The following is a 27,936-nucleotide window of genomic DNA, read 5'->3' as shown; positions in this document are numbered from 1 at the left end:
AGACAAAGTCCGGATTTTCTCTTGTTGTGAGTCAACTTCTCTCCACTTTTAAAGAAAATTCCACTACATGTGAAATGTGCAAATCTAACCCAGAACAATCTTAGGATGATGTTGATAAAAGAGTGTCATTATCCAGAGCAAAACGAGTTGTGTACCAGCATGGGCTGTAAGGCCACTCAGGAAGGAAGAAGTCATTTCTCCAAAAAGCAGTTAAAATCATAATTTCCAAATGCAATCACGGACAAAAACCTTGATTTTCGGAGGCATGTCCTGTGGTCTGATGAAACTAAAATTAAGGTGCTTGGCCAAAACTAGAAAGCTTCCACCCCGGCCGTGAAATACGAGGATGGCAGCATCATGTTGTGTGGATGTTTTCCTGCACAAGGAACTGGAGCACTTCACAAAACAGGTGGCATCATGAGCAAAGAAAATTATATGGGAATATCAAAGCAGCATTTCAATACATCAGCAAGGAAATTAAAGCTAAAGCATTAATTAGAGAAATTTAAAAAATGCTCAGGAAATGACCTAAAACAGTCAGATGTCTGGTTTTAGTAGTATATCATGGGTACGGATTACATTTTGAAATAATAATTTCAGCGGAATATGAAACTCTTTTTGTTTTGGCTGCAACTGCCACTTTGGATCAGGAGTGTTTATCCCAGCCAACTTTGGGACTTTGAAGCAGAGAGGGTTCCCACAGAGAAGGCATCAAACATGACTTTAGCAAGCATCATCATCTTTGTGGGCAACACTTTCTGCACAGACCTATATGAGAAAAAAAACCAAAAACATAAACAAACAAAGCAAGCCTGAGCTGAAGGTTTTCCAACCAACCACATGAGCTGCTGGCTGTGTTTTGGAGGAGGAGGAGGATGAGGAGGAGGGTTAGTTTGGAGCTGTCAGGGGGAGCTGATGTGAGTGCGCGTATAAAGCAGCACACAAGGAGATGCACCATTTAACCCACGGCTCTCCCCTCCGGACTCGGCCAACCTGAATGTTCCCTTGAGAAGTTGAGGTGATGCTGTTGCGAGGACTCCTTGCAAACCATACTCCCGAGGACCCGTCTCTGTTTTCTTTCCCTTCCTCCTCCCACCTTAACTTGGATGGCTTGAGCGGCTCGTCCTGCGCTCTTGCTCGCAGCCGCGGAGAGATGTAAGGTTCGGACCGTCCACCGCCTTCACACTGAGCGGAGCAGCGGCGTGATTCAGGTCGCTATCTGAGAGAGAGACACAGAGAGAGAGATAGAGAGAGAGAGACAGATAGGAGGGTTTAAAAAGAAGGAAAAAAACTACTTTGGAGATGTGAATGATCGAAGGTTTGCTGCTCATCCCACCAGCTCGCCTGTCCTATGCGATCGACAGCAGGATGTGAAGAGGAAAATGATTGGGGCATAAACTATTCCCGGAGACGCCTGTCACAGCTACAGCCGCTGAAGTGGAAAGGGTGGATGGTTATCTCGCAAACACTCCAAGCCTATGTATACTACTGCATTCATTTGTTGGAAACGCTTCCTAGTATCTTCGAGAACAGCGCAGGAGGAATGCTGCTCCGAGATCTGATGCCATTTACTTTAAGTTTTTGGCCTTTTTTCATCGCTCATTGCCTCCTGTCACAGCTTTTACTCTCATGCACGGTAAGCATCGCGTTGAGGCGCATGGAGGGGCTGCAGGTTGCACAGATCCAACTGGAGTTAGATGTAGTGATGAGGGTGAAAGCTGTTTAACTAACTTACAGTGGTCTGTTTTTACTCATCATGCTGCAGCTGTTTTCATTAAATGTGGAAATGATGTGAAAATACCCTATGAAAGTCTATTTTTTAAACGTTGTTGGATTAAAGGATATTTCATTTGAATTTTACAATTACTGAAAAATGTACGTAATACCATTACACAATATGAACTGAAAAGACTTGTAAAAATGTAAAAAGAAAAAAGAAAAACTATTTCTGGTGAGGAATAAATTAGGACACCCCCAAATTTATTTCCACTTAAAATGGCTAAAAGTACACTTAGGCAAATAACATCTGGTGCACATTATAAGAACGTAATTTCTTAACGTTTTAAAAGAGGTCTGCCCTGTTTGTTTACATTTAGTTTGGTGCTCCTGACTGCTGAAGTGAGAATGAGCACCATGGAGAGATCCAGAAAGCTGTCTGAGGCCTTCAGAGAAAAATGGTAGCAGGTTACGAGTCAGGTATGAGATCTGAAGAGGTCTCAAAAGAATTTAGGAAAATACTTTACATGTGAAGGACATTCAAAACAAGTGCTAACATCTGACCATCCAAGCAAGTTAACCTTAAAAGCAGATTGCAAGATGCTAAAAGAAGTCTCCATTAACCCCAAAGGCTCTTGCTACTGTTGATGTGAAAGTGTACACTTACTAAAGTCTTCTAGAGAGAATGTAGACAAAGACCAGGACTTCTGGAATAATGTTCTTTGGACATACGGGTGTAAAATTAAATTATTTGAAAACTAGGAGAGAGGACATGTTTTACATAAACCAAAATACATTACAGGAAAATAACCTTGGCATAGCTGGGAAGCTTGGAGATGGAAGGGTCATGATCTGGGGATGCTTTGCATCCAGCTCCCTATCATATAACTATCATAAATTTAGCCATGCATCAGAGGGTGACTGAGGAAAATCTGAAACCATCTGTAAAAAAAAACGTGAAGCAGAACTGGGCCGTGAAACATGAAAATGAAACAAAACCAATACCGGTAAATCCATCAAAAACTGGGCAAGAATCAAGAAAAGCAAACTCCTGGAATGGAGTTGAAACCAAGGTCTTGATCTTACAGATGCAGTTGAGTGACTTGAAATGGGCTGAACCCCTCAAACATCTCACAGCTGAAAGAGAGGAGAGGGGCAAGCTTTCCTCAGGCCAAAGACAGGAAGACGGCTGCAAGAACCATCTCACTCAAGTTATTTCAGCCAAAGGGGGTAACACCAGCTATTATGGGGTTAAATGTCCTAACTTTTCTGCAGCTAGACCACACATTTTTGTTTAAATGTTTTGTTCCATGAGTGAAACATTCATTTGCAATTAGCACAATTAAATAACTGTTTTACAGAGATAAAAAAAAATTAAATTACACATTAAAGAACTGCATATTTAATAGGGTGTCCTAATTAGTGCAGTGAGGCTTGAGAGATCCAGCTGTGCACACACACACACAAAGCCTCGGCTCTCCTGTATTGGGAACATCAAGTAGCCAGTTGTGTTTTCTGTTCACAGCATTCCCAGCAGGATCCCTGCAGCAGGCATATGTTACTGATGACTGTTCTAACCTTTGCCCCGTGCAGCTGCCTACAGATAGTGGTGAGCTGTTCTTCACACGCACGCAGTGTTGCCAGGGTTCATGTGTAATGTGATCTGTTCGAGTTTCCAAGTCCACCCACGCACACTCCTCGGGGCAGCCTGCTGCCCACTCTGGTAGTGGGTGGTTTCTTACAGGGAGAGCAGCAGCAGCAGCCGTCGACGTGATACTATTCTGCATATACTACACATACACACACATACACAGCAGCCCCAGTGACAACAACAGTGGACCTGTGATGTGAAAGGAATGCTGAGAGGAGGAAATCCACTGTGCTGCTAACTGCGAGGCTGCTGAGTGTACACTGTTTGTGCTACACTGTGTTGTGCTGATGCTACCTCTGAGTAATGCAGTATCTTTTCTCCTTTCCCTCACCATAAGGGAGAGCTACAGAGGTCATGCTCTCGGACTGTGGCAGAGAAAGTTGGTGAACAGTGCCAGTTGGCATGCCACTGTAGGAGATACCCTCCCCTCCCTCCACCGCCTCCACCACCACCTCCCCCTCGGCTTCTGGGCACCACAGGTAAGACATCAAGCCCAGGTTTCCCCTGTGTCTCCCTTCAAGTCTGTCTGCTCACCCCACTCAACTGGAACTCAAGTTACAAACCTAGTTTAAGGAAAGTGTTTAAAACTTTTCCGTTTTTGCACAGGGGGAAAAATGTACCATCAGCCCCTTGAGATTAGTGCATGAGTGCAGTTTCGCACTCTTGCATCTGTGCATGTAATAGAGCCAGCAGGATGTTGACAGCTGAACACAGGACTAATTTATGCTGGGTCTGACCTCGGGGAGTACCAAACTGTCTGAGAAATCCATGCCTGCTGGGCTGCCATGCTCAGAGGTTCAGTGGTAGGGTTTCCCTGGGAGGACTCCCGCCTCCCACGATTATGAGACAAATGAGTTCATTTAATTAGCTAATAAGGTTCTAATGAAACAGTGCAGTAGTTCCACCTTCAAAGTTTAGCCGGCAGCATGAAGAGACCATGTTGGTGCCAGTGCACACTGGGCTCTTACAGTACATCTGTGCTTATCTATTGCCTGTTGTGGCAGTTCCTCCTCCCCAAATCGTCCAAATCGTCTCACACTGAGAGGGTGCATCCACTCACAGATTGGGAGACCTCCAACTGAAACCAGATATTTACATACACTCTATAGAACACTTTTCTGACATCAAATCAGACTAAACGTTTCCATTTTTGGGCCAGTTAGGATTATAATTCCTCAATAATAGGGAACATACATTTTATGAAATAATTTTTATTATTTTTCAGAGTCAGATATTTGAACAAATTTCCTTGGTATTTTGTAGAGTTACATTTTAAACTTTATGACTTGGGTCAAACATTGTGGGTATCCTTCCACAAGCTTCTCACAATAGTTTAGTTTAGTTTTAGTAGTTAGTTCGTTGGCCCGTTCCTCCTGACAAAACTGGTGGAACTGGGTCAGGCTTTTAGGACTCCTTGCTCACATAGAAATGTTCTACGGGACTGCGATCAGGGCTCTGTGATGGTCACTTCAAAACATCGACTTTGTTGTCCTTAAACCAATTTGTTACTAATTTGGTATTTTTTTTAGGCTGATGATCCACTTGGAAGACCCATTTATAGGATTTGAGGTTCTGGCTGATATCTTGAGATGTCTCTCTCTGAGTGTTCCATATAACGTTCTTACCTCCTGATGCTATCCATTTTGTGAAGTCCACCTGTTCCTTCTATAGTAAAACATCCACACAACATGATGCTGCTGCTGCCATACTTCACAGTTGAAATGCAAGCTTTCTTCCTTTTCCTCCAAATCTTTCGGTGGTCATTATATCCAAACAATCCAATTTTAATTTCATCAGACGCCAGGACATGTCTTCAAAAAAATTAAGGTATTTGTCCTTGAGAGCAACTGCAAACTGTAATATGGCTTTTTATGTTGCTTTCGATGTAATGTCTTTGTCCTCGCTGAGTGGCCTTTCAGCCCATTTTGGTACAGGACTCATTTTTAACTTTTGTTCTGGAGTTAATTTACACATTTCACAACAAAACATGTTCATATACACTATGATGGGTAGACACCCCCATGCTTTGTATACAGGGGTTGGACAATGAAACTAAAACACCTGGTTTTAGACCACAATAATTTATTAGTATGGTGTAGGGCCTCCTTTTGCGGCCAATACAGCGTCAATTCGTCTTGGGAATGACATACAAGTCCTGCACAGTGGTCAGAGGGATTTTAAGCCATTCTTCTTGCAGGATAGTGGCCAGGTCACTACGTGATACTGGTGGAGGAAAACGTTTCCTGACTCGCTCCTCCAAAACACCCCAAAGTGGCTCAATATCTGTGCAGGCCATGGGAGATATTCAACTTCACTTTCATGTTCATCAAACCAATCTTTCTCCAGTCTTGCTGTGTGTATTGGTGCATTGTCATCCTGATACACGGCACCGCCTTCAGGATACAATGTTTGAACCATTGGATGCACATGGTCCTCAAGAATGGTTGGGTAGTCCTTGGCAGTGACGTGCCCATCTAGCACAAGTATTGGGCCAAGGGAATGCCATGATATGGCAGCCCAAATCATCACTGATCCACCCCCATGCTTCACTCTGGGCATGCAACAGTCTGGGTGGTACGCTTCTTTGGGGCTTCTCCACACCGTAACTCTCCCGGATGTGGGGAAAACAGTAAAGGTGGACTCATCAGAGAACAATACATGTTTCACATTGTCCACAGCCCAAGATTTCCGCTCCTTGCACCATTGAAACCGACATTTGGCATTGGCATGAGTGACCAAAGGTTTGGCTATAGCAGCCCGGCCGTATATGGACCCTGTGGAGCTCCAGACGGACAGTTCTGGTGGAAACAGGAGAGTTGAGGTGCACATTTAATTCTGCCGTGATTTGGGCAGCCGTGGTTTTATGTTTTTTGGATACAATCCAGGTTAGCACCCGAACATCCCTTCCTCTTGCGTCCACAGTTAATCCTGTTGGATGTGGTTCGTCCTTCTTGGTGGTACGCTGACATTACCCTGGATACCGTGGCTCTTGAAACATCACAAAGACTTGCTGTCTTGGTCACAGATGCGCCAGCAAGACGTGCACCAACAATTTGTCCTCTTTTGAACTCTGGTATGTCACCCATAATGTTGTGTGCATTTCAACATTTTGAGCAAAACTGTGCTCTTACCCTGCTAATTGAACCTTCACACTTACTGGTGCAATGTGCAATCAATGAAGACTGGCTACCAGGCTGGTCCAATTTAGCCATGAAACCTCCCACACTAAAATGACAGCTGTTTCAGTTTCATTGTCCAACCCCTGTGTGTGTGTATAATTGTTTTTAACAGATGAATCAGAACCTTACAAAGCCATGACATCATCATCTGGGCTTTCCCAAAAAAAATGTAAAGGTGTACCAATCAGAGTGGCCACTAAAAAGTCCTTATCTCAGTCTAAAATAAAATTTGTGGGGGGAGATTAAAAGGTGTGTGAGGAAGGTGGCCTACAAACCTGACTCAGTTACCCCAGTTCTTTCAGAAGGAATCGGCCAAAATTCAAGCAAACTATTGTGACAAGCTTATAGAAGGATACCTAAAATGTTTGACCAAAGTCATACGGTTTGAAAGACCTTTGTACTGAATATAAGATAATGTATGTAAACATAGAAATTTCTATGTAAAACTCAAATAATCTCATTATTCTGGCAGTAAATAGAAATAATTTAGTTAATCCAAACTCACCTCAAGGAGAAAAGGTTTTGTCTGGTGTAACGTCAGACAGTGAGGAAAGAATGGTAATATACAGTGTATGTAAATATCAGGTTGCAGCTGGATTTCTCTGAGCATTCTTGCTGAAAGTTGTTGTACGTCAGCTCTAGCATCCAAATGAACAGTGCGCTGAAATATGGGACAAGCGGCGCTGATGATGCAGCCATTCTGAGCTACTACTGGGACTCTTTGGAATCACTCACCCCTTAGCCCAGAGCAACGAAGAGTACTTAATCACTGAGCAGTGGGAAGAAGGGTTTTAATCTATCACTTCCAATGATTTTTTTTCTGTTCGCTCAATGTGGATGAATCTCTCTTTCCCCCCTTGACTCACCCTGAGAGTTAAAATCAAGAGTTATAGACCCTTCTGTGCCTGTTGCCAAGGTCACTGCATGAGTGCTGCCACGGGCATCTGACTCCAACCAAAGGTGGGGTTTGAATGCCCAGTTGTGCCCAGTGACTCATTTACCTCGAAAGTGTTGCATCTGCAGGTTTTCAGCGTCCACTAACAGCAGCAAATCATAAAAAGTATGATAAGCAGCCCAATTTATATTCTTCCCTAACTTAACACAGAAGTGTTTGCAGAAGGTGGAGACATCATGAATAATTTATTTTAAGAGGGGGCTTTTTTTTTTTTACTACAGAGAGGCATAATTATCTTGATATTCCCTGTGTAGCCTGATTTGAAGAGGTCTTAGAGCTGAAGTTCTGTAGTCTTTAAAAATGCATCGAATATGCATGACCGACATGAAAAACTAGGACAATGACTGAGACCATATCTGTCTGCTAAAAGGAGCTAAAAAATAGGAGAATTGTGCATTAAATAGGTGTCTGGGTGCTAAAAATGGTGCGGCAGGTTAATTCAAAGGACTGGAGCTTTGTCACGGTACAGTAGATCCTTAACACCGGCTAAATTAAACCCTTCAGACATTGACAAAACGCTGGATTAAAATGAATTTGTCAGAGAAGAGCTTTTAAATTCACAGTGACATCCTTTTACTCTGCAGAAATGTGCTGCAATGGAAAATTAAATGTTGGAGAAGTATTTGTTGTTGTGGTGTAAACCTTTACCTTGATTTATATCATAATGAAGTCATATGCAGGGTTATTCGTTTGTCATTGTGTAGATTGTATAATGTATTTCTAAGGTGGAATAAATCACCATTGGTATGGCCAAAAAACATTTGCAGGTGATTAAACAGATTTGGGAGAGCATGAAATTCTGCATACAGCACAGAGAGAAGCTCTGCATTACAGACAGGGAGTTGCTGATGCACGTAAAGTTATACAACATCCCGGTGAGTGGTCCAACTCCACAAATTTAATGTGTAAAGAACAGGAAGTTCTTGCAACAGTAATTGGTGTAGACAAGAGTGCTGGTGTAAGAAGGGTTGACGGATCCCTAAATGATTCATGGTGTCTGGCTGGATATCTTTGAATGCTGAACCTAAGACCTACAGAACAGGCAAGGACACAGCTCAAAGACCAGAGGAGGAAAATCATCTCAGCGCTACTCATATTTTGGTTTGTTGAGTCAAATCCTTGGTCAACATTGTGACTAATGTCTCAACATGTTTATTTTACAGATTATTTGATTCACAACATTTTGTTCAATCTTCTCCCTCGATGTACCTCTCCTGTCCTGCCTCTTTTCTCCATTTTCTCAGTGGCAGAGCCCATGGTGCCATTGTTGAGGCCCTGGTGGATGGAAGTGGACGTTATAGTGCTTGGGACAGTGAGCTGTGCCTCAGTTGTCTTCCTCCTTTCCGCCATCATCATCTGCTACAAGGCGATCAAAAGGTGAGAAGCAACTCTTAGCTTTTGTTTAATTTCCCATATTGGAAAAATTAAAATAGAAATTTGTCCTGTATTATATCTCCTCAAAATAATTGTATTCAGGTGTTCCAATCATTTTCACCATATGTCTAGCTGTTAGGTGTAAAACATTTAACAGCTAGGCATGCAGGTTGCTTCTACAAATATTTATGAAATCATTTTTTTGACCTTTGCCAATCTGCTAAGGCAGATGTGTCTCAAAGGTTATAAACTTTCTGCAAAATCAATTGCTACAAACCTTCAAACTTCATGGCCTTAAGAGTAGCTCAATAAAAGAGAACTTCGTGGAATAGGTTTCAATGGCAGAGCAGTTGCATCCAGTCCTTAGCTCACCAAATGCAAAGCAAAGTGTTGGATGCAGTGTTGTAAAGCTTACCTTCACCTGTAGACTATAATGTTGCTATAAAAGGTTTCATAGTAAGGTGTACCAATTTTCTATGTTTCTGGTGACAAATTCCTACATTTCCCACACTTTCTGCCATGACCACATCGGATGGGGAGGCAGAACTAATTCGCCTTGTAGCTTTGGAAAAACATAAAGAAAATAAGGCAGTGTTAAAGGCCATTAAACCAAACAAGGGGCGAAGAAGAGGAATACACTTATCTGTACGAGGCAGAGAGTGGTCATGACGCTGCACGTATTCGCGACCGGCTGCTCAGAGCAGTATTTCACATATAAAGCAGTATTTCACATAAAATTATGTGGCTATAATGCACGTACGTGTTCGTGGTCATAAATTGAGCTTTGTGCGGACATGTCCGGCGTACTCTGCGCATACATCCATGAAGTCAAGTACGTGCAACTATGTTTTGCCCTTTAGAGAGGAGACAGTGAGCTAGTCCCTCTCATCTAACATCAGTGTCTGACCCCACAAATGCTATCCTGATTGTAAATACCCATAGACACACTCCTAAGGGGTGCACGGTGGTGCAGTTGGTAGCACTGTTGCCTTGCAGCATGAAGGTCGTGGAAGCCAAATCTTTCTGAATAGACTGTGCTTGTTCTCATTGTAGATGTGTGGGTTCTCTCTGGGTACTCTGCCTTCCTCCCACAGTCCTAAAATATGACTCTTAGGTCAATGGTTACTCTAGACCCTTTGGTATGAGTTTGTGTGCCCTGTGTGTCAATCCCGAATGTTCCAGTAAGCTTATATTTATTTTTTAAGCCTCCTTCCTCTAAATGTATGGGGCTTGAATGATTTTATATTAAACTCATATTTAGTTCTGATCTAGTTTTAGAAAATCAAATAAGTTGTTGTTTTGCAAAATATTGGTGGTGGTTCCCCAAGTAGAATACACAAATTGCATCTGTCATCTTGCATTTACCAGTTTTTGGCTCATTTTCAAATGAGCAGACCAGATGCACTGAATAAAAGGAATCCATGAACCTTAAAGAAAATAAAAGTGCAGCACAGTTAGGAAATCCCAGAACTTATGGAAAGGGCTTAATATGCAGGCACATAATAATGTGCTGAGGAGCAAAGGAAACCTAAGATCAGGCAGGTAAACAAAGGCATGTTATAGGTGTGACAATAAGAATAACTGGGGCCAGTCCAAAAAAACAAAACTAAATCTCAAATCCCAATTCTATAATTAAGGAGAGGAGATCCTCAGCCCGTACTTCAAAGTGATTAACTGAAGAGCAAATACAACAAACGACATTGTTAGTAATAATTTCCATATGTGACTAATGCTTTTGAGCAAGCTTTGTGAATGTGAACAAAAGAGGCAAGAATTGGGATCCCAGGACAAAGCTTTCCCAGCTTTCTTCCCATTTGGCGTATTAAAAGATAAAAGTTGAGCTTAGCGCCTGCAGCAGCAGCAGATTCAGACTTTGTTTTCACCGGTTTTAGCTACAAGTTGTCACAAAAACTCTCTGACCTCCAGATGAATGTACACGCAACATTTATTTCCCTCCTAACCAGCCTACTGAGGATACTTACGGTGCTGTGAAAAGGTTTTTCTTCTGTTTTTGGTTTTTTGACATACTTAAATGTTTCAAATTGTCTAAAAAAATTATTATCAGACAAAGATAACCTCAGTAAATACAAAGAGCAGTTTTTAAATCATGATTCCACGTATCAAGGAAAAAAAGGTATCCAAACCAGCTTGGCCCTATGTGAAAAAGTAATTACCCCCTAAACCTAAAAATTAGTTCTGCCACCCATCCTTGGCGGCAGCAACTCCCATCAAGTGTTAGTGATATCTGCTAATGAGTCTTTACATCACTGTGGAGGAATCTTCTCTGTGAAATGTTTTAAATTCAGCACCATTGGAGGGCTTTACAACATGAACAACCTGCTTAATTAGAGGCCAACTTTGACTTAGTTTCTCCAAAATCTTAATTTTTAAAATTAGCAGCAACACAGCCCCAGAAAATCACCCTACCACCACCATGTGTCAGTATTATGTTGTTTTAATGAAATCTTCCCAAAAGTTCCAATTTCATTCTCTTCATGTCTGCAGACTATTCTCTCAATAGTCTTGGGGGTCATCAAGATGTTATTTTTTAGCAAATGGGAGATGTTCCCCTGTGTGCTTTTAAGTCAGCAGTGGTCAGTCAGTCGGTCAGTCATTTTCTACCGCTTCTTCCATAGTGGGCATCTATGGGCGAGAGACGGGGTACAGCCTGGACAGGTCGCCAGTGTCAGCAGTGGTTTTGGCCTGAAATCTCCAACATTGTGAGGTCTGCAATGCTTTGGATGTTGTTCTGGGTTCTTCTATGACGTCCTGGGGGAGTCATTGATGAGCTTTTAGATTATTTTTTGTTGGCAGGCAACTCCTGGGAAGGTTCAACCAGTTTCATGTTTTCTCTATCTGTGGATAATGTCTCTCATTAAGGTCCTCTGGAGTCGAAATGGCTTGGTAACCCTTTCCAGACTGATAGATGTCAACGAGTCTGTTTTTCATCTGTTCTTAAACTTCAGAGCATGATCTGTTGCTTTTTGAAATATTTTAGCCTACTTCTGTTGTCAGACAGGCACTAATTAAGTGATTTCTTGATTCTACAGGTACCGTTCTGATCGGATCTGGGTGTGATATTTAGCTAGTTTGATTTTAGTTAGTTAATAATCGAACAAGGGGGGCAATTGCTTTTTCACATATGATAACTTTGGTCCTTTAATAAATTAAAGTAATTTTAAAATGACTTTTGGTATTTGCCTGATTTTAAAATACATTTATTGATCTGAAACATTTAAGCGTGACGAAAAGGCGAAAACAGAAGAAACCTGTGAGTTCCCAAATACTTTTTCCCAGTGTAGTAAATGCACTCATCTCTAAACAAACATCTCAGATGTATATACAGGAGTTGGACAATCAAACTCAAACACCTGTCATTTTAGTGTGGGAGGTTTCATGGCTAAATTGGACCAGCCTGGTAGCCAGTCTTCATTGATTGCACATTGCACCAGTAAGAGCAGAGGGTGAAGGTTCAATTAGCAGGGTAAGAGCACAGTTTTGCTCAAAATATTGAAATGCACACAACATTATGGGTGACATACCAGAGTTCAAAAGAGGACAAATTGTTGGTGCACGTCTTGCTGGCGCATCTGTGACCAAGACAGCAAGTCTTTGTGATGTATCAAGAGCCACGGTATCCAGGGTAATGTCAGCATACCACCAAGAAGGACGAACCACATCCAACCTCAACTCTCCTGTTTCCACCAGAACTGTCCGTCGGGAGCTCCACAGGGTCAATATTCACGGCCGGGCTGCTTTAGCCAAACTTTGGTCACTCATGCCAATGCCAAACATCGGTTTCAATGGTGCAAGGAGCGCAAATCTTGGGCTGTGGACAATGTGAAACATGTATTGTTCTCTGATGAGTCCACCTTTACTGTTTTCCCCACATCCGGGAGAGTTACGGTGTGGAGAAGCCCCAAAGAAGCGTACCACACAGACTGTTGCATGCCCAGAGTGAAGCATGGGGGTGGATCAGTGATGGTATGGGCTGCCATATAATGGCATTCCCTTGGCCCAATACTTGTGCTAGATGGGCCCGTCACTGCCAAGGACTACCGAACCATTCTTGAGGACCATGTGCATCCAATGGTTCAAACATTGTATCCTGAAGGCGGTGCCGTGTATCAGGATGACAATGCACCAATACACACAGCAAGACTGGTGAAAGATTGGTTTAATGAACATGAAAGTGAAGTTGAACATCTCCCATGGCCTGCACAGTCACCAGATCTAAATATTATTGAGCCACTTTGGGGTGTTTTGGAGGAGCGAGTCAGGAAACGTTTTCCTCCACCAGTATCACGTAGTGACCTGGCCACTATCCTGCAAGAAGAATGGCTTAAAATCCCTCTGACCACTGTGCAGGACTTGTAAATGTCATTCTCAAGACGAATTGATGCTGTATTGGCCGCAAAAGGAGGCCCTACACCATACTAATAAATTATTGTGGTCTAAAACCACGTGTTTCAGTTTCGTTGTCCAACCCCTGTATGTTCAGAGTTTGGCAGATTTACCCACTTAATGAAACATTGAGTAAACATTGACTCGCACAATTCAAGTGAGAACAGCTCTGTGCCCTAAATTAGGAGTTATTCTGTATTTTATTTATGCAACTTTAGAAAGATTTAGATTCATACCTTGGTATGTTTATGGAAGTATATTATGTGTGCTTCCCAGATATGGCTTCCCTCAGCAGAAATCTGTTTCTCCCCCTTTTTTAAAACAATAAATAGGCAAAGTCAGGGCGTGGAAGTAATGGGTGTTTGGCTCAGGAATTCATTATGGCAATTCTCCAGCCCCCGTAGCCAAGGGGCACCATTTTTAATGCAGCAGTGATAAGAACGTTTCGTCGCAATTCGAGCTGGAGCTCCAAACCCAGGTTATTATTTATAGATTAATTTGTGCAGTCTTTCAGTCGCAGACCACATCTTTTATACATGCAAGCAGGTTGTGTCCTTAAGCTCACAGGGCTGCAGATTGCAGGCTTCACACCACCCCAAGCTCTGAGAATACATGACTCCATACTACGTTTTTACATGTGCATTAGTCACCAGCCAGTAGGTGAGCTGGTCAGGTTAAAATGCGACACATCTCGCTTGTCGCCATGAACGCTCTGATCAACCATCATTCCTCAGAGAAAGCAAGGCAGGGAAAAGGACAGATGTAATGTGTCTACCGAAGCAAGCAAAGGCAGTAATTGAGTGTCTTGGTCAGTAACAATGTGAGAAGGAGTTTGTCACTGTGAAGAACAGAGTTGGTTATATATAGCCCTTCCAGCCGCTTAGTGGTCCGGGCTTTCCCAATGAAAATCAACTGGCTGAGGGCCAAAGTCTGAGCATCACAGCCAGCTCTGCAGGTCCCAGCCCTCCTAGGCTTTAGTTAGTTTTTATAATCTCAGTCTGCCAGTCATCTGTCAGAAGCAAAGGGGCTAAAACAGAAAAAGGACTTCCATACAATCCTTTTCTAAAGTCCACACCACCAGGGAGTGTGCAAGCACAGAGGAGAGGATTCAGACACATGCTGCGTTTCAGTGTTGCTGTGCCATCCGAAGCAAAAGACATGATGCTGCAGTCTAGGCAGTTGGCCATCTAGGAAGCCAAAACAAATAAAACTCAAACCAACTGACTAATGAATGCTTTTCCTAATCACTCTCTGCTCCGGGAGGCTTGTCTGCAGATAATTCACCCTGACTGGTTCGATCCAAGGGTAACACAAAATAACAAAAACAAAACCAAATGTTGAATAATCAAAAGTTTACAGACACATTATCCAGTTATTTTCAAAACTGCCAATCCAGCAACATCAAAACTGGAGCCATGTTTTACAGCCTGTGTTAAATATTTTTACTCTAATTTCCAGATGGCCGGTTTAACAGCTCAACACATGTCCCAATTTCTCCACCATCCATTCCCCGAACTTCAAACAGGAAAGTATGCGCTGTGATTGCACAGCTTTGACATGAAATATTCATCTCACCTGTAAAGGGTTGTGTTGCCACCTGCCATGTGTCAACAGCGCGCCATCTATTATTGAAGGGCCGAGTAGAGGTCGGTTTGAGGGCCCAGCGGTGTGCCCCGTGCGGTGGCCTGGAGTGACATGGTCAGTCTGTGGAGAGATTACATCCTGGTGAAAACAAACAAGGCTGTAAATCCATCCAGCTGGAAGCAAAATGAAGCAAGATGAGGCATAAAATATCACATAAACAGCTTTTATAAGTCTGCTGTTATTGCACTGCCTATGATTATTCTCCTCAATGAAGTAATAAAAACTAAAATAATACTGCAAAGTGAAGAGGAAAATGAAAAATTACTTCTCTTAATAATTATATAGTGGATCAGCAGAGACTTAAACAATTGCATCTGTAACTCTGTTAAGCTTTTCTAAGTTAAAGATTTGATGCTTTTTTATTTATTTTTACCAGACAAAGGAAATCCTGGAAGCATGAATAGTTTTCAGTCTTTTTCTGCAACTTTAAACAAGTGTACAGCATAAAAAGCACAGTTTGAGCTCTGTGACTCCACAGGAACCAGCAGAGGCAGTGTGCCAAACCGTTAGGATCGACAGAGAAAGATGCTGAGGTCAGCAGGGCCCATTTACTCAGTGAGAAAGACAAAAATAATCGACGACAGTCAGCAAAACATGAGGTTTGGGCGATTAGAAAGGAACAATCAGCCACAGTGAGAAAAAGGACTCATAAATGGTGGCCCAATAAATGTAGAAACTAATAAAGCTGCTTATTTACATTTATTTACTTAAAATCTAATCATTTTCATTAATAAAATACAGTCATATTCAGCAAATTTGAATATTTAAAGTACCTTCTGAAAATAACAACCTTTAAGCAGGTATGAATACTTTTCATGAAGCCCACATTTCTGTATTAAAGCATTTTTATTGTAATATTCTGTGGTGTTTTTATTAGCTGTAAGCAGAAAATCAGCATTATTAAAAGAAATAAAGGCTTGAAAATCAGGCTGGGTCTAATTAATCTATAACTTAATTTTAACTGAGTTACTAAAATAATTGAACTCTAAGTAATAACCTAACTTATTGAATATGGCTGTACATATTTCTTATCATTATGCAAATTGTGTGAAAAATAAATCTGAAGGGTAAATCTTGTGCTTAATCAGTGAGTCCTAATAGCATGTTATAAAAATGTATATTGTTGTGGAATTTTCTTAACAAGTGGGTAGAAGTTGACTCATAACAAGAGAAAATCCAGACTTTGTCTTTATAAGTTTTATTCAAAGGCATCAGCGTTTGAATGACTCTGTCATCAAGCAAGTCAGTTGAACAGAGCCCCGATCAACATTTACACACAGTATTTATACCAGAACATGACAGTGTTATCTCAACTGTAAAGAGTCTGTGTTTTATGACCCGAACCCTTCTTAAGTTCAAAAGTGACAAGGTTATCTAGGAACAGACCTAACTGCCCTTCCTGACATTGTCCTAAAAGATGAGTCTGAACCATTAAACTTCTGATAATGGCTTTTACAGCTTACTCCCTCTAACACAGATGTTCTGAGGAGTAAAAAAGGTCATACACTGTGAAATGCTTACTGCAAGAATTTCCATTACACTCCCTTCTTCTGATTACAAGATAATCACAACTAAAGGAAAATTCTTCAAAACCATCACCCCTCTCAGCTAACAGATAATCCAAAGCCATTCTAATAGCCTGCTGCTCCGTAGTTAGAACAGTGAAACCTTCCTCAGATAAAGCAGTAAGATTAAAAGTTAACACAAAAGGATCTGGAGCCATAGATTCTGAAATAGTATAAGAATCAGTTCTGATAGGACATGACTCAAATTTATGTCTGTTGATTAAAGCACATAAAACACATATAATAGCTTCGCAACCTACTGTCTTCCCAAGGAAATAAGGTGTACTTTCCTCCTGTGTAATACAAATATCTGGATCTTTAATCGGATTTCTAATACCCCGAATTCTATAAAGAGTTCCTGTAGACGCACATGTTAAATTAGTCTCACTAGAAAATCTACAAGCATTTCTGCTTTCCCTTACACTATAATTCCTCACAGTTTTGATGCATCAGTTGCCACCAAACATTATCAGTATGATCATAGTAGTCAGAAAAGTGATGAATCTCTCTTCGAATCCGCTGATGAGTATTATTAGCACAATTCCTCAAATTAGCCTTACATTGTCTTTGCTGTACCTTTTCCCAAATTAACACAAGAGTTATAACAATACTTGCAATACCAATCATTAGCATCAGAACAGACCATCTTCCATTTAACTGCATCGTGACCTTGAAGTGGAATGTCCTTTCTTCTGGTACTGAAAGCAAACAGTTTTTTCCAAAGAAAACAAATTATAAACACAACTTAAAAAACAAAAACACAAAAAATCCTGCTGGAAGTTAGGCTTCCATAGTCCAACTAAACAATGGTGGAAATGAACACATTTCAAATTTGTACCATAATGATAAATATCAAGCAATAAACATAAAAGTTAGATAAAAGCATCCGAGATATCCTCCTCAGAGTCAGTCTCGCTGTCAAAGTGGGAGGAAAGAATCTCTCACTGTGGTGTGTGTGCAGTGAGGCAAATGACCTTATGATTTCTAACTTTCAGGCAATGCGATGGCCTTAAGTAGATTCTGAAATAACGTTGCACTGCCCAAGGGATTATTGTGCCCTTGTAAGAACAGTGTTCTTCAACCACCTCTTCAATCACTCGCCAGTGATCAGCTTACAGTTCTTTATCTTGTGGTGGTCCGCTGTCCTCACACCTTTCAGCCGTGGATGATCCATTTAGAAGATGACTTGTGTCCTGGAAGCCAGATGAAGCTGGAGGAGCTGGAGCTTTCCTGCAGCTTTCCTGGGTGTCTAGTAGGATCTGATATGGGCCATTCCAGCGCCTGGACTTCCTGTGTTTTCTCCTAAATTCTCTGACCAGAATCCAGTCGCCAGGAATAAAGGACTGGAGGGTGGAAATGGCTGTTTCTGGTAATGCAGCCTTCACCGTCTGTGAAACTTGAGAAAACACAGTGGACAGGTTTTGACAGTAAAACAACATCCTACCTTCACACAAAGATATGGAAGAAAATGATCTTGGCAATATCCCCATGTCCAAATTAGGAGACCTGCCACACAGCACTTAAAAAGGACTGAGATTTGCCTGTGTCCTTTGTCTCAATCTCATATAAGTGAGAACAGGGCCTTCACAAAGCTTGGCTAATTTTCAATTCAAAGTCCCATTCTCAAACCTAAGTGCTTCACTACATGAACTTCATCAAAACATCCAACAAAACCAAAGAGAATTGATCTTCAGACTTCACCTGATATACTAGCAGTGACCATCAGCTAAATATTCTGAATATCAAAAATGTGACATGATGTTTGAGGAAGGTCTGATTACAGGTCAATATTTCATAGTTTCAGAATACCCACAAATAATTTCAAAAATGGTCTAATCTGTGGAGATGTAAAATTTCACAAAAGAATCAACAGCATACTTTCAGACAGGTTTTCAGAATGTGGTCTTAGGAAGCTATGCACCATTTATATAAACAAAGTACAACGTCTCTCTCGCATTGTCACTAAGTCCTCACTGGAGGTATGAGCTACCCTTTTTCCCATGAGTGCAAAAACTTTTGGAACCCCATGTTGCTTTATTCTGACATTAGTGTGATGGAAATTCTTGCAGTAAGCATTTCACAGTGTATGACCTTTTTTACTCCTCAGAACATCTGTGTTAGAGGAAGAAGCTGTAAAAGCCATTATCAGAAGTTTAATGGTTCAGACTCATCTTTTAGGACAATGTCAGGAAGGGCAGTTAGGTCTGTTCCTAGATAACCTTGTCACTTTTGAACTTAAGAAGGGTTTGGGTCATAAAACACAGACTCTTTTAAGTTGAGATAACACTGTCATGTTCTGGTATAAATACTGTGTGTAAATGTTGATCGGGGCTCTGTTCAACTGACTTGCTTGATGACAGAGTCATTCAAACGCTGAATGCCTTTGAATAAAACTTATAAAGACAAAGTCCGGATTTTCTCTTGTTATGAGTCAACTTCTACCCACTTGTTAAGAAAATTCCACAACAATATTCACAGAATCACAATATTGATACTTTATTTAAAATTGAATTATTATATTGGATCAGTATAAACTAAAAGAAACAATAAGTATTTAATTAGTAACCACACTTATATGTTTTAATGATCAGTTGAGTCAAAATCTAAATTTAAATCTGGACAAACAAACATTCTAACTGCCCAGTTTGTTGATGATTAAATGGTATATGAAAATTTGACTAAATGTGGTAGATATTTGGTTTGAAATGTGATAGTTTTTTGATGTCTAGAATTGGTTTTAGATATTAATTAGAAGTCCAAATGTGGACGTGTTTCAGCCGAGGCTGACCAGCGCCAGCCAGTCTTAAACTTGGAACAACAGGATTATTAATCAAACCGTTTACACTTTGAGCTGTTCATCGGGACACGTTCTCATGTGCAAACAACGTATAGATCCAGGACTATCTAAGTGTATTATTCATGTAGAAACATGATTACATTTGTTTTTAATCCAAATTAAACTCTGCTCCTCATCTTCCTCGTACACCTGAATTTCCCCACTGAGAGACAATGTGGGCTGTGGTTCTGCTTGGAAATTAAAATTCTTGCTGTTCAACTGACATTTTTTATGGACCTAGCAGATCTTTATCTGTGATGATATGCAGGAAGCATCTTGCTGTCAGTTCACAGCCTGAACAGCTTGATTGTTTAACAACACTATAGATTAAAATGCAAGTTTCTGTCAGTCAGTGGAGTGCAAATATGGAAATATGTCATTATATTTACAGCTATTTCTTTTAATTGTTTGACCACAAATAGAAAACATTGAGTATTTTCCACATAGTGATGTCGTCATCCCAATGTTACAACTGAAAAATGGATAAAATTAGTTTAGAATATCAAATCAAATGCTCTAATTGAGCTTTTGGTTTATGCTTACTGGTATTTTTGCATTGTTGACTTTTTTGTGGGCCTAATGAATTTATAATTTTAAGTCTAGACGTAGATCACTTTTAGGTCAGGTAGTTTTGAATAATCTAAACCTAAATAAAATCTTTAGGTCTAAATCACGGCTACAAATACACGTATCATTGTCTCATGTCTAATTGACGTCTATCTATAGCTTTAATGCTGAAATGGGATCTATTACTCAAATTCTGAGAGGAACTGAGAAGGAATTAGCTTAATAAAGATTTTAATTTATCAAGATGTCGCTGTTTCTCTGGAAGCTACACTCGAGGTTTCCGTGCATAATTTTAAGATCTAAATATCTAGCATAACTTTAAGGAAAGTTGGTGAGGGTATGTGCAAGTTGGTGAGGATTACCACCTTTAGTCCGTCAGCTCTGGTTAGCCTTAACCGCCAGGCTAAAGGTTTGGTGCGAAGCCAAGATGTGGTGTCACCTCTCTTTAAGAACAGGACTTGGACCTCAGCAGGGGTATTTTCCACATTTCCATCTTCTGAAACATCTGTGGTTTCTTTGCTCAGACCTCTGAACCGAATTGTCAACAACTTTAAAAAGCAATCTTGCCAGATAGGCTGGATTAGGTCCCCACCATAGGCGCATAAAACCAAAACAAAGCTGGCTGGGACTCTAACGATTAGATGGTGAACAAAAACAAAAAGTTACGATGAATTAAAACATCGCAACATAGTTTGTGTATAATACATGTGTTCAAAGATGAAAAATAATCTATTATTCTCGCAAATTGTTTTGTTTACATTTTCAGAGGAGACAAAGTCTCAATAAAGATAGGAGGATCTTTCTGGCTGGAAGCAGAAGTCTAACATGACGTTGCTAACATGCCTTAAGAAGACAGTCTAAAGTTTGTAGCTGATCATGCTTTCATCGTTGGTTATTTCAAAACGTTCTAAACTAGCAGGTAACTATATTTAAAGAGCATTGATTTAAACGTTTACATGCATCTAAATTAAATGTTAATTCAGAGCACTTTGCAAAACATTTTTCTTCTCTCTCTGTTATGTAAAAACATCCTGACAGATTGATACTGCCACCACCATGTTTCACTTTAGGCTGTCCTCAAATTCAGAGCTGCAGGGTATTTAAAGAAACATTGAAAACAAACACTGAATTTATTTTTGAGAAATCTAAACACAACGGGCTTGAAAACTATTTCACCTCTGTAGAACTTGGGCAGGTTGCTCTGCAGAGAGTTTGCTCCCACTGGAAGAAATCTTCAGTTTTGCTGATTTAAATAGTTATAAGAAAGCTAATATTTCCTATTTACAAGATTAAAGTTAACATGGGTCATTAAATAAAGATTAAAATCCTTTCAGGAGCTGCAACTTTATTGGTATACCTGCAAAGGAAAATGCCCCGGCTGCTTGTAAACAATAGATCCATCAGGGAAATTTTGGTCTATCCTAATTCCCTCAGCTACAGCTGCATCAGCCCAGCATCTCCAACTCAACAGCAGAATGTGTTTCCACCCTCAGGGTGGGCAGTGTCATTTCTAAGAGCGTCCAAATGGACACAGCAGGCAGCGTCTGTCCTACATGGGCGTCCTGTGTCCCTGGTGTGCTCTGATACAAACCCAGCCAGATGACACAAGTCTTAGTCATAGTCTCACACTTTGTTCGCAGTTTTCTTCTCTCGCAAACTTTCATGACCTTCAGCAAAAGAAAGCAACTTTGAATTTATTAAAAAGCATTGGATCATCTGCATTTATCTGTGTAACAGTTATTCACAAAACCTACGATCATATATGGCTTTAATTTTATATTAAGTTAAATATCAACTTCAGTGTTAAATTGTAACAAGAAAGCTCCTTTAAACTTTTTTTTTTTTTTTTACTGTACTGTACCATGAGGATTACAGTACCATGATAAAGTATTCATTCCCGTAAACGTTTTCACATTTTGTGACATGACAACTACAGACTTCATCGATTTTTATTAGAATTTCCACTTTCCACTTATGAAGTAGAACAAAATGATACATGGCTTTCAAAGTTTTATACAAATACAAATTAAAAAATGTTGGTGTGCGTTTATATTCAGCCCCAGTAATTACTTTGTGAAGCTACTGCAACTACAGCTTTTTTGGAGTGTGTCTCTTCTAGCTTTTCGCATCTAGAGAATTTGTTGACCATTCTTCTTTGCAAAATAGCTTAAGCTCAGTCTGACTGGATAGTGTCTGTTAACATACATTTTCAAGTCCTGCCACAAATCTTTAGTTGGATTTAGGTCTGGACTTTAATTAGGCCATTCTAGCACATGGATATGCTTTCATCCAAACCATCCCATTTTATCTAAACCATTTAGTTGTAGCTCTGGCTGTATCTTTAGGGTCGTTGTCCTGCTGGAAGGTAAACCTCCACCCCAGTCTCAAGTCTACTGCAGCCTCTAACAGGCCTTCTTCTGGGTTTCTCCTGTATTTAGCTCCATTCATCTTCCCATCAACTCTGAACAGCTTCACTGCTGCTGCTGAAGAAGTGCCTCCCCATGGCATGATGCTGCTACCACCATGTTTTATTGTGGGGGTGATATGTTCAGGGTATGTGCAGTGTTTGTTTTCTTCCATAATGCATTTTGCATGCATTTCACAAACAACAATGTTGGTCTCTTCCAACCAGGGCACGTTCTTCCACAAGTTTGCTGTGTCTCCCACATGGCTTGTGAAAAATGAAATGGGACTTCTTGTGGCCCTTTATGAAATGGTTGTCCTGCCCACAGAATCTCCCACCTCAGTTGTGGATCTCTGCAGCTCCCTTATTGGTAACATGAACCTTTTGGCTAGTTCTCTGACTAATGACTATCCTGGAAGTTTAGGTGGACAGCCATGTCTTGGAAGGTTTGCAGTGCCATACTCCGATTTTTAGATGATGGACTGGACAGTGTGGCTTAGGATATTGTTTTATAACCTAACCCTCTTTTAAACTTCTCCTCAACTTTCTCCCTGACCGATACGCTGTGTTCCTTGGTTCACTAACAAAGCTCGGAGGCCTTCATAGAACAGCTGTATTGATATTAAGATTAAATTACACAACCGGTGATTGGTTGCAGGAGTTTCCAAATGGATCTCACACTTTTGTAAATATGTGTTAAAAAACATGTAACATTTTCTTTCCACTTCAGAATTATACACTATTGGGGTTGGCCGATTGCATAAAATCCCAAGAAAATACATCAAAATAGTAGTTGTACCCTGACAAAGTGTAAAAAATGTTGAAGGTAAGAATGCTTTTGTAGGTCAGTGTATATGACGACGAATCTGGCAACCTCTGAACGTGTGGATCTCATCTCAATCAAAGTAACTACAAGTTCACATATTGGAAAAATATTTCTTGTTTTATGGTTTTCATAAGGATTGAAGAGAAAATAAAAACATAACTATTGAGATGTCATATAGAGTTTTTTTAGATGAATCAATTAAAAAATAACTGTGCTGCCCTCTCATAACTTCTTGTTTTCAGGCTGTCATTAATTCTTGTTCATGAGAGGTGAAGAAATATATTTTTATGATTCTGGTCTTGGTAAATGGTTACTGTATGTTGTGCAAATATTTTCATGGTAAACTCCTCATTCTAGAATTTAATAACTTTTAATTCTCAAGCTTCTATTTCTTCCAGCTCTTGAGAGGTGATGCAAAAGTCCCCCTGAAATATAGCTGAGATTGATATTTGCTGTATCTACTACAAATATTTCATAATTTAACTGTGTAATTCTGGAGACAGTATAAGTCAAACTGTTTAATTTACCAACGTCACATTCAGGGACTCGCCTTAATGGAGTTTTGGGTGCCTCAACACAAAAAGAGAGAGACCTGGTAACTCCTTTCAGTCATAATGTTTATTTATTGATATGGAAAAGATGTGGTGTAGTTAGAAATTTGCACACTTTTGTAGTCAGTAGTTGCATATCACTACATCACAGTAGTGATATGCCTCACTTATATGCCTCACCTTAATTAATTTTCCCCCTGCACGATGCACAAGACTGAAAGTGACTGTTTGTCAGAGTTGTACTGGCCCTGGTTTTTAGTTTATGAGGACAGGAGAGCAGACCGAGTTAAGGATGTTGCTCTGTGGTCCTCGGTGCTGGTCAGGGTGATGTACAGTGTTTAGTGGCACAATGACTGTACTAACTGTATTCAGATCTTTCTTCAAGTTACATAAGCCTGTGTCGGGGACAGAGGCTCAGGGGGCTGATGAAAAGCCACAGTACACTGGACAAATATAATATAACCACAAAGGCTTTATGGAGTGCATGAAAAGGGTTGCACTGAGTGAAACGGCTGTTAGTAGCAAAGGGATCATGGATTGTAGTTGTATTTTGCAGCTGAACATACTCAAAAAAAGGCAAAGGTAGTCCAGCATGAAGCACAGATATGACAGGAGGTTAAGAATGCATGTATTTCCCAAGATGTTTTGACAAACATGCATGCTTATTACTTAGAAGGGAAATTACATATACCTGTCCAAGAAGGTAATTGCCTTATCTGCTGGATGGTGATGTATTTTTCACTTCTGTCTCCTTGCGAAAGTGACCTTTAAATATTGAGCTTATTTGGAAAGACAGCCCAGATCAACAAATCCAGTAGAGCAACTGTAGAAATCAAATCAAATCTTAAAGACAGACTAGAAATTTTAATGACACGGCCTGCCTCAGAATTTCTCCTCATGCTGTGAAAATATTTATTCACAGGAAACCACTGCGAAAGGAGGAGAACGGGACGAGTCGCGGGGAGTATGCCATGAGCATCCGCAAGAAGAAGGCCATGGGTACAAACAACACTGTGGTATAGACTTTGTCTTGGTCCAGGAAGCAACTTACCATCATCTCCATTATGTTTCCTGAAAACAACAAACCCTTTCTGACCCTTAATGCAACATGGGTTCACCTGATGATTTCAGACAGGTAAACCTCTCCTCTTTGTTTGGCATATTGCCTGGACTGAAGATGGCATTCGACTCAAGAGGAGCTGAAAAGATGGAAAGCAGAATGAAATCAAAGCAGAAAGGACTGAGAGACAGATCCACAACTCCCTGTGGTGTCAAAAGTGGCACAGCAGACTGGGCATTATGCTTTTAGTAACAGCAAGTGTTGCTGACAGGCTGGTTGGCTGCTGGCTGGAGAGGGACTGTCTGCCAGTCTGCAGCAGATCCAGACCTCACGCACTGTTGACGTCTGCAGCGGGACAACTGACAGCAGAGCAGCCCCACAGTCCTGTGTGCATCCAGACAGGGCACACAAACCCAATAACATGCATGATGTTTTTACAAAGAATGAAAGATTTTTTATAACCCCCCTCTCTGTTGCAGTGTCCACCTTTTGTTCTCCATTTTAGCACACGCTTTGTGAAAGGCAGGATCTGACTGTCGATCCTGGCTCTGAGATGTGGATTCATCTGACTATGCAATATAAAGAAATTAATATTTAAAAAGAGGGAAGCGTCATCAACATGGGACATCTTGGTTATTTTACCATGCCAAAAAAGACTTATGTTCCCTGCAATATATTTAAGTCATTCATGTATTTATTTAATCTATTTATTTTAGTTAACTAGCTTCAAATTTATTTTTATACTTAGAGAAAACTGTCCTGTAATTTACACACATACTTACAAATCTTGAACATTTTGATGAATTTGTCTTTTTTTCTTGATTGCTCTGTTTTTGTAAGTAAATAATTTGTAAATTATTTGTTAGTGATCTTACTGTCAGTACGCTGAGACTCTGCAAAGCATTTCGCTGTTTAGTTTTTCTCTCTGGGTGTTGATCTGCAGTCATGGAAAAAAGAAGTCAGCCCTTGCTGGTTCTATTGAATTTATAGAGGAAAATAGCAGCCAGGTGTTGCTGATCAGATATATTGATTAACTTATAGCTCCTCTACAAAAGCCGGAGTTTTTTCAGTTTGCTGCTTAGGAGAATATAGGCCTGTGTTAACACTACCAAGGTGGAAATCAGCAATGACCTTAGAGAAGCAACTGTTGCTACCCATCCATCTGGAAAAGCATTTAAGCTTATTTCCAACATAGAGAAAGAGTTTTAACAAGTGAAAAACATTTAGGCTTATCTCCAGCAAGCTCCCAATCCTCCCAGGAGTGAACGTCCTGGCAAATTCAGCCCAAGGTCAGAGTGTGCAACACTCAGACAAATGACAAAAAAAAAAAAAACAATAGCTCCAGCTCAGATTCAACAGTTCATGAAAGAACAATTAGAAAATGTCAGAACAGGTATGGCTTATTTTCATATGAATGCCATGATAAAGCTTCATCTCTCTAAAAAGAATATAAGTTAGCTGAGTTTATTCTGAATGAACACCAGAGTGTTCATTAGTCAGATGAGACGAAAGTTGATGTGCTTCCCCATAATGAATAGCACGATGTTTGGAGAAAACCAAACACTGCATATCAGCACAAGCACTGTGGGAGACCTGAGAACCTTGCAGTCATTGAGTGGACCATGAACCATTCTGTATACCGAGTTATTTTACCATCAAATATGAGGCCACCTGTCTGACAGCCTAAGCTTCGCTCAAACTGGGTCATCAATAGGACAATGACCCCAAAAACAGCTGCAAATCTATAACAGAATAGCTGAAAAATAAAAGAATCAAGGTGTTGCAATGACCTAGTCAAATCCCAGACTTCAGCCTAATAGTAAAGTTGTGGTGGGACCTTCAGAGAGCTATGCAGAAACCTCAATGATCTCAAGCAACATTGGAAAAACGAGTGGGCCAAAAATTGCCACACAACAATGTAAAGGACTTAAAATCAAACAGAAAACCACAGTTGAGATTTAGTGCTGCTAAAGGTGGCTCTGGCAGCTACTGAATCATGGGGTGTACTTTGTTTTTCCTATGACTATAGTTCTGGTTACCTGAGACAGACACTAAAAAGTCAGGGTCTCTATGATGTGCTATGTGAATGTTTTGCTTTCCAGACATTTTTTTGTACCTCATCACACAATAATCTCAAAGCTTTAGACTGTTAACACAATGCAATCCACCCATGCTTTCACAGCTCATTTGGTTGAACGTTTTGTTTCCAGTTATGGGGTTAGCCAGAAGCCTTCAGCAATGTTTTGTCCAGATTTGACAATCTTCATTTTTCCATCTGCCAAACAGGACTTCCTTCGCCCATAGTTACACAAATAGGGGATATGATCCCAAGGCTAACATTGTGGCTTGTGAGATGGAGAAGACATAGCTAATAGCAAGAGGATCAGGCTGCACTGAGGATGTCCACAGCAGGGACGATTGTGACTCAGTGCTGTCACAGCCATCCTCCACATCCTCAGTGGAAAAACACAACGGCTCTGCTCTTTTTTTCTACATTAAAGCAGCGTGTGTCCATGCATGTGAGTGTGAATGCTTTTGGATGTGAGTACCTGTCTGTATGCGAGTGTGCATGCAGATGAGGGCTTTGAGATAAGAGTCTCTGTGAATGTCAAAGAAGCATAGATGGCTAAACTGTTGAATTCTGGGAAAAAAAGAAACACACGCTTGCATGTAAACATGCACAAGTATTAGCTACCAGTATACCCCACCATTTACCTATATGAGAAAAATGATGGATGCATGAATGTAAATATTGATATTTAAATATCTGCCTTCTGGACTGTTGATTCATGTACAGTGTAACGGATCAGACATTTATACGTAGTAGTTCTCAATGTGCTACCATTTAGATCCATATCAATGTTGTCATGTTGATGGAGCAAGCCATTAATGTATAGATGGCAATCAATAGTACACACAAAATTTGTGCATTATGACAGACAGATAGAAATATGTGCAAAACTTGATCTCACTGCTGAGTTTTTCAGTTGTAAATAAAACTGTACATAACAACGTGGACAAATTTGCAGATGGTCTCTGTTGCTCAGAGGGAGACAAGTGAGTCTGCATGTGATAAAAGTGACAGAAATTAGGTTGTTTTGTTCACCTCTGTGTGCACTCTACAATGTGCATGTCCCCCTCACCCACACACACAGTGGAGGATATGCCCTCAGCCTGTCTCACACATTGCATCTTTAATGAACT

General features: G+C 40.5%; 1 protein-coding gene across 2 annotated transcripts; it reads left to right on the top strand.

Annotated features, from left to right (window-relative positions):
- On the top strand, positions 1–27,750 carry LOC124885067 (proline-rich membrane anchor 1-like). 2 transcript variants are annotated; one of them, XR_007042584.1, is made up of 5 exons: positions 1–1,636; positions 3,705–3,846; positions 8,746–8,878; positions 14,738–14,808; positions 24,595–24,688. XR_007042584.1 is itself a non-coding variant. In XM_047393260.1 (4 exons), the coding sequence occupies exons 1-4, from the start codon at positions 1,352–1,354 to the stop codon at positions 24,692–24,694; spliced, it is 660 nt and encodes a 219-aa protein (XP_047249216.1). In that variant the 5' UTR covers positions 16–1,351; the 3' UTR covers positions 24,695–27,750. The 2 variants fall into 2 exon arrangements, 1 of the variants encoding a protein (XP_047249216.1); XM_047393260.1 differs by lacking the exon at positions 14,738–14,808 and having other exon boundaries at positions 16–1,636; positions 24,595–27,750.
- Positions 27,751–27,936: the final 186 nt, after the last annotated feature.

Source organism: Girardinichthys multiradiatus, chromosome 19 (genome assembly GCF_021462225.1).
Source record: "Girardinichthys multiradiatus isolate DD_20200921_A chromosome 19, DD_fGirMul_XY1, whole genome shotgun sequence".
NCBI lineage: Eukaryota > Metazoa > Chordata > Actinopteri > Cyprinodontiformes > Goodeidae > Girardinichthys > Girardinichthys multiradiatus.
The sequence above is the reverse complement of the archived record's forward strand: the minus strand, read 5'-3'. Positions and strand labels throughout refer to the sequence as shown.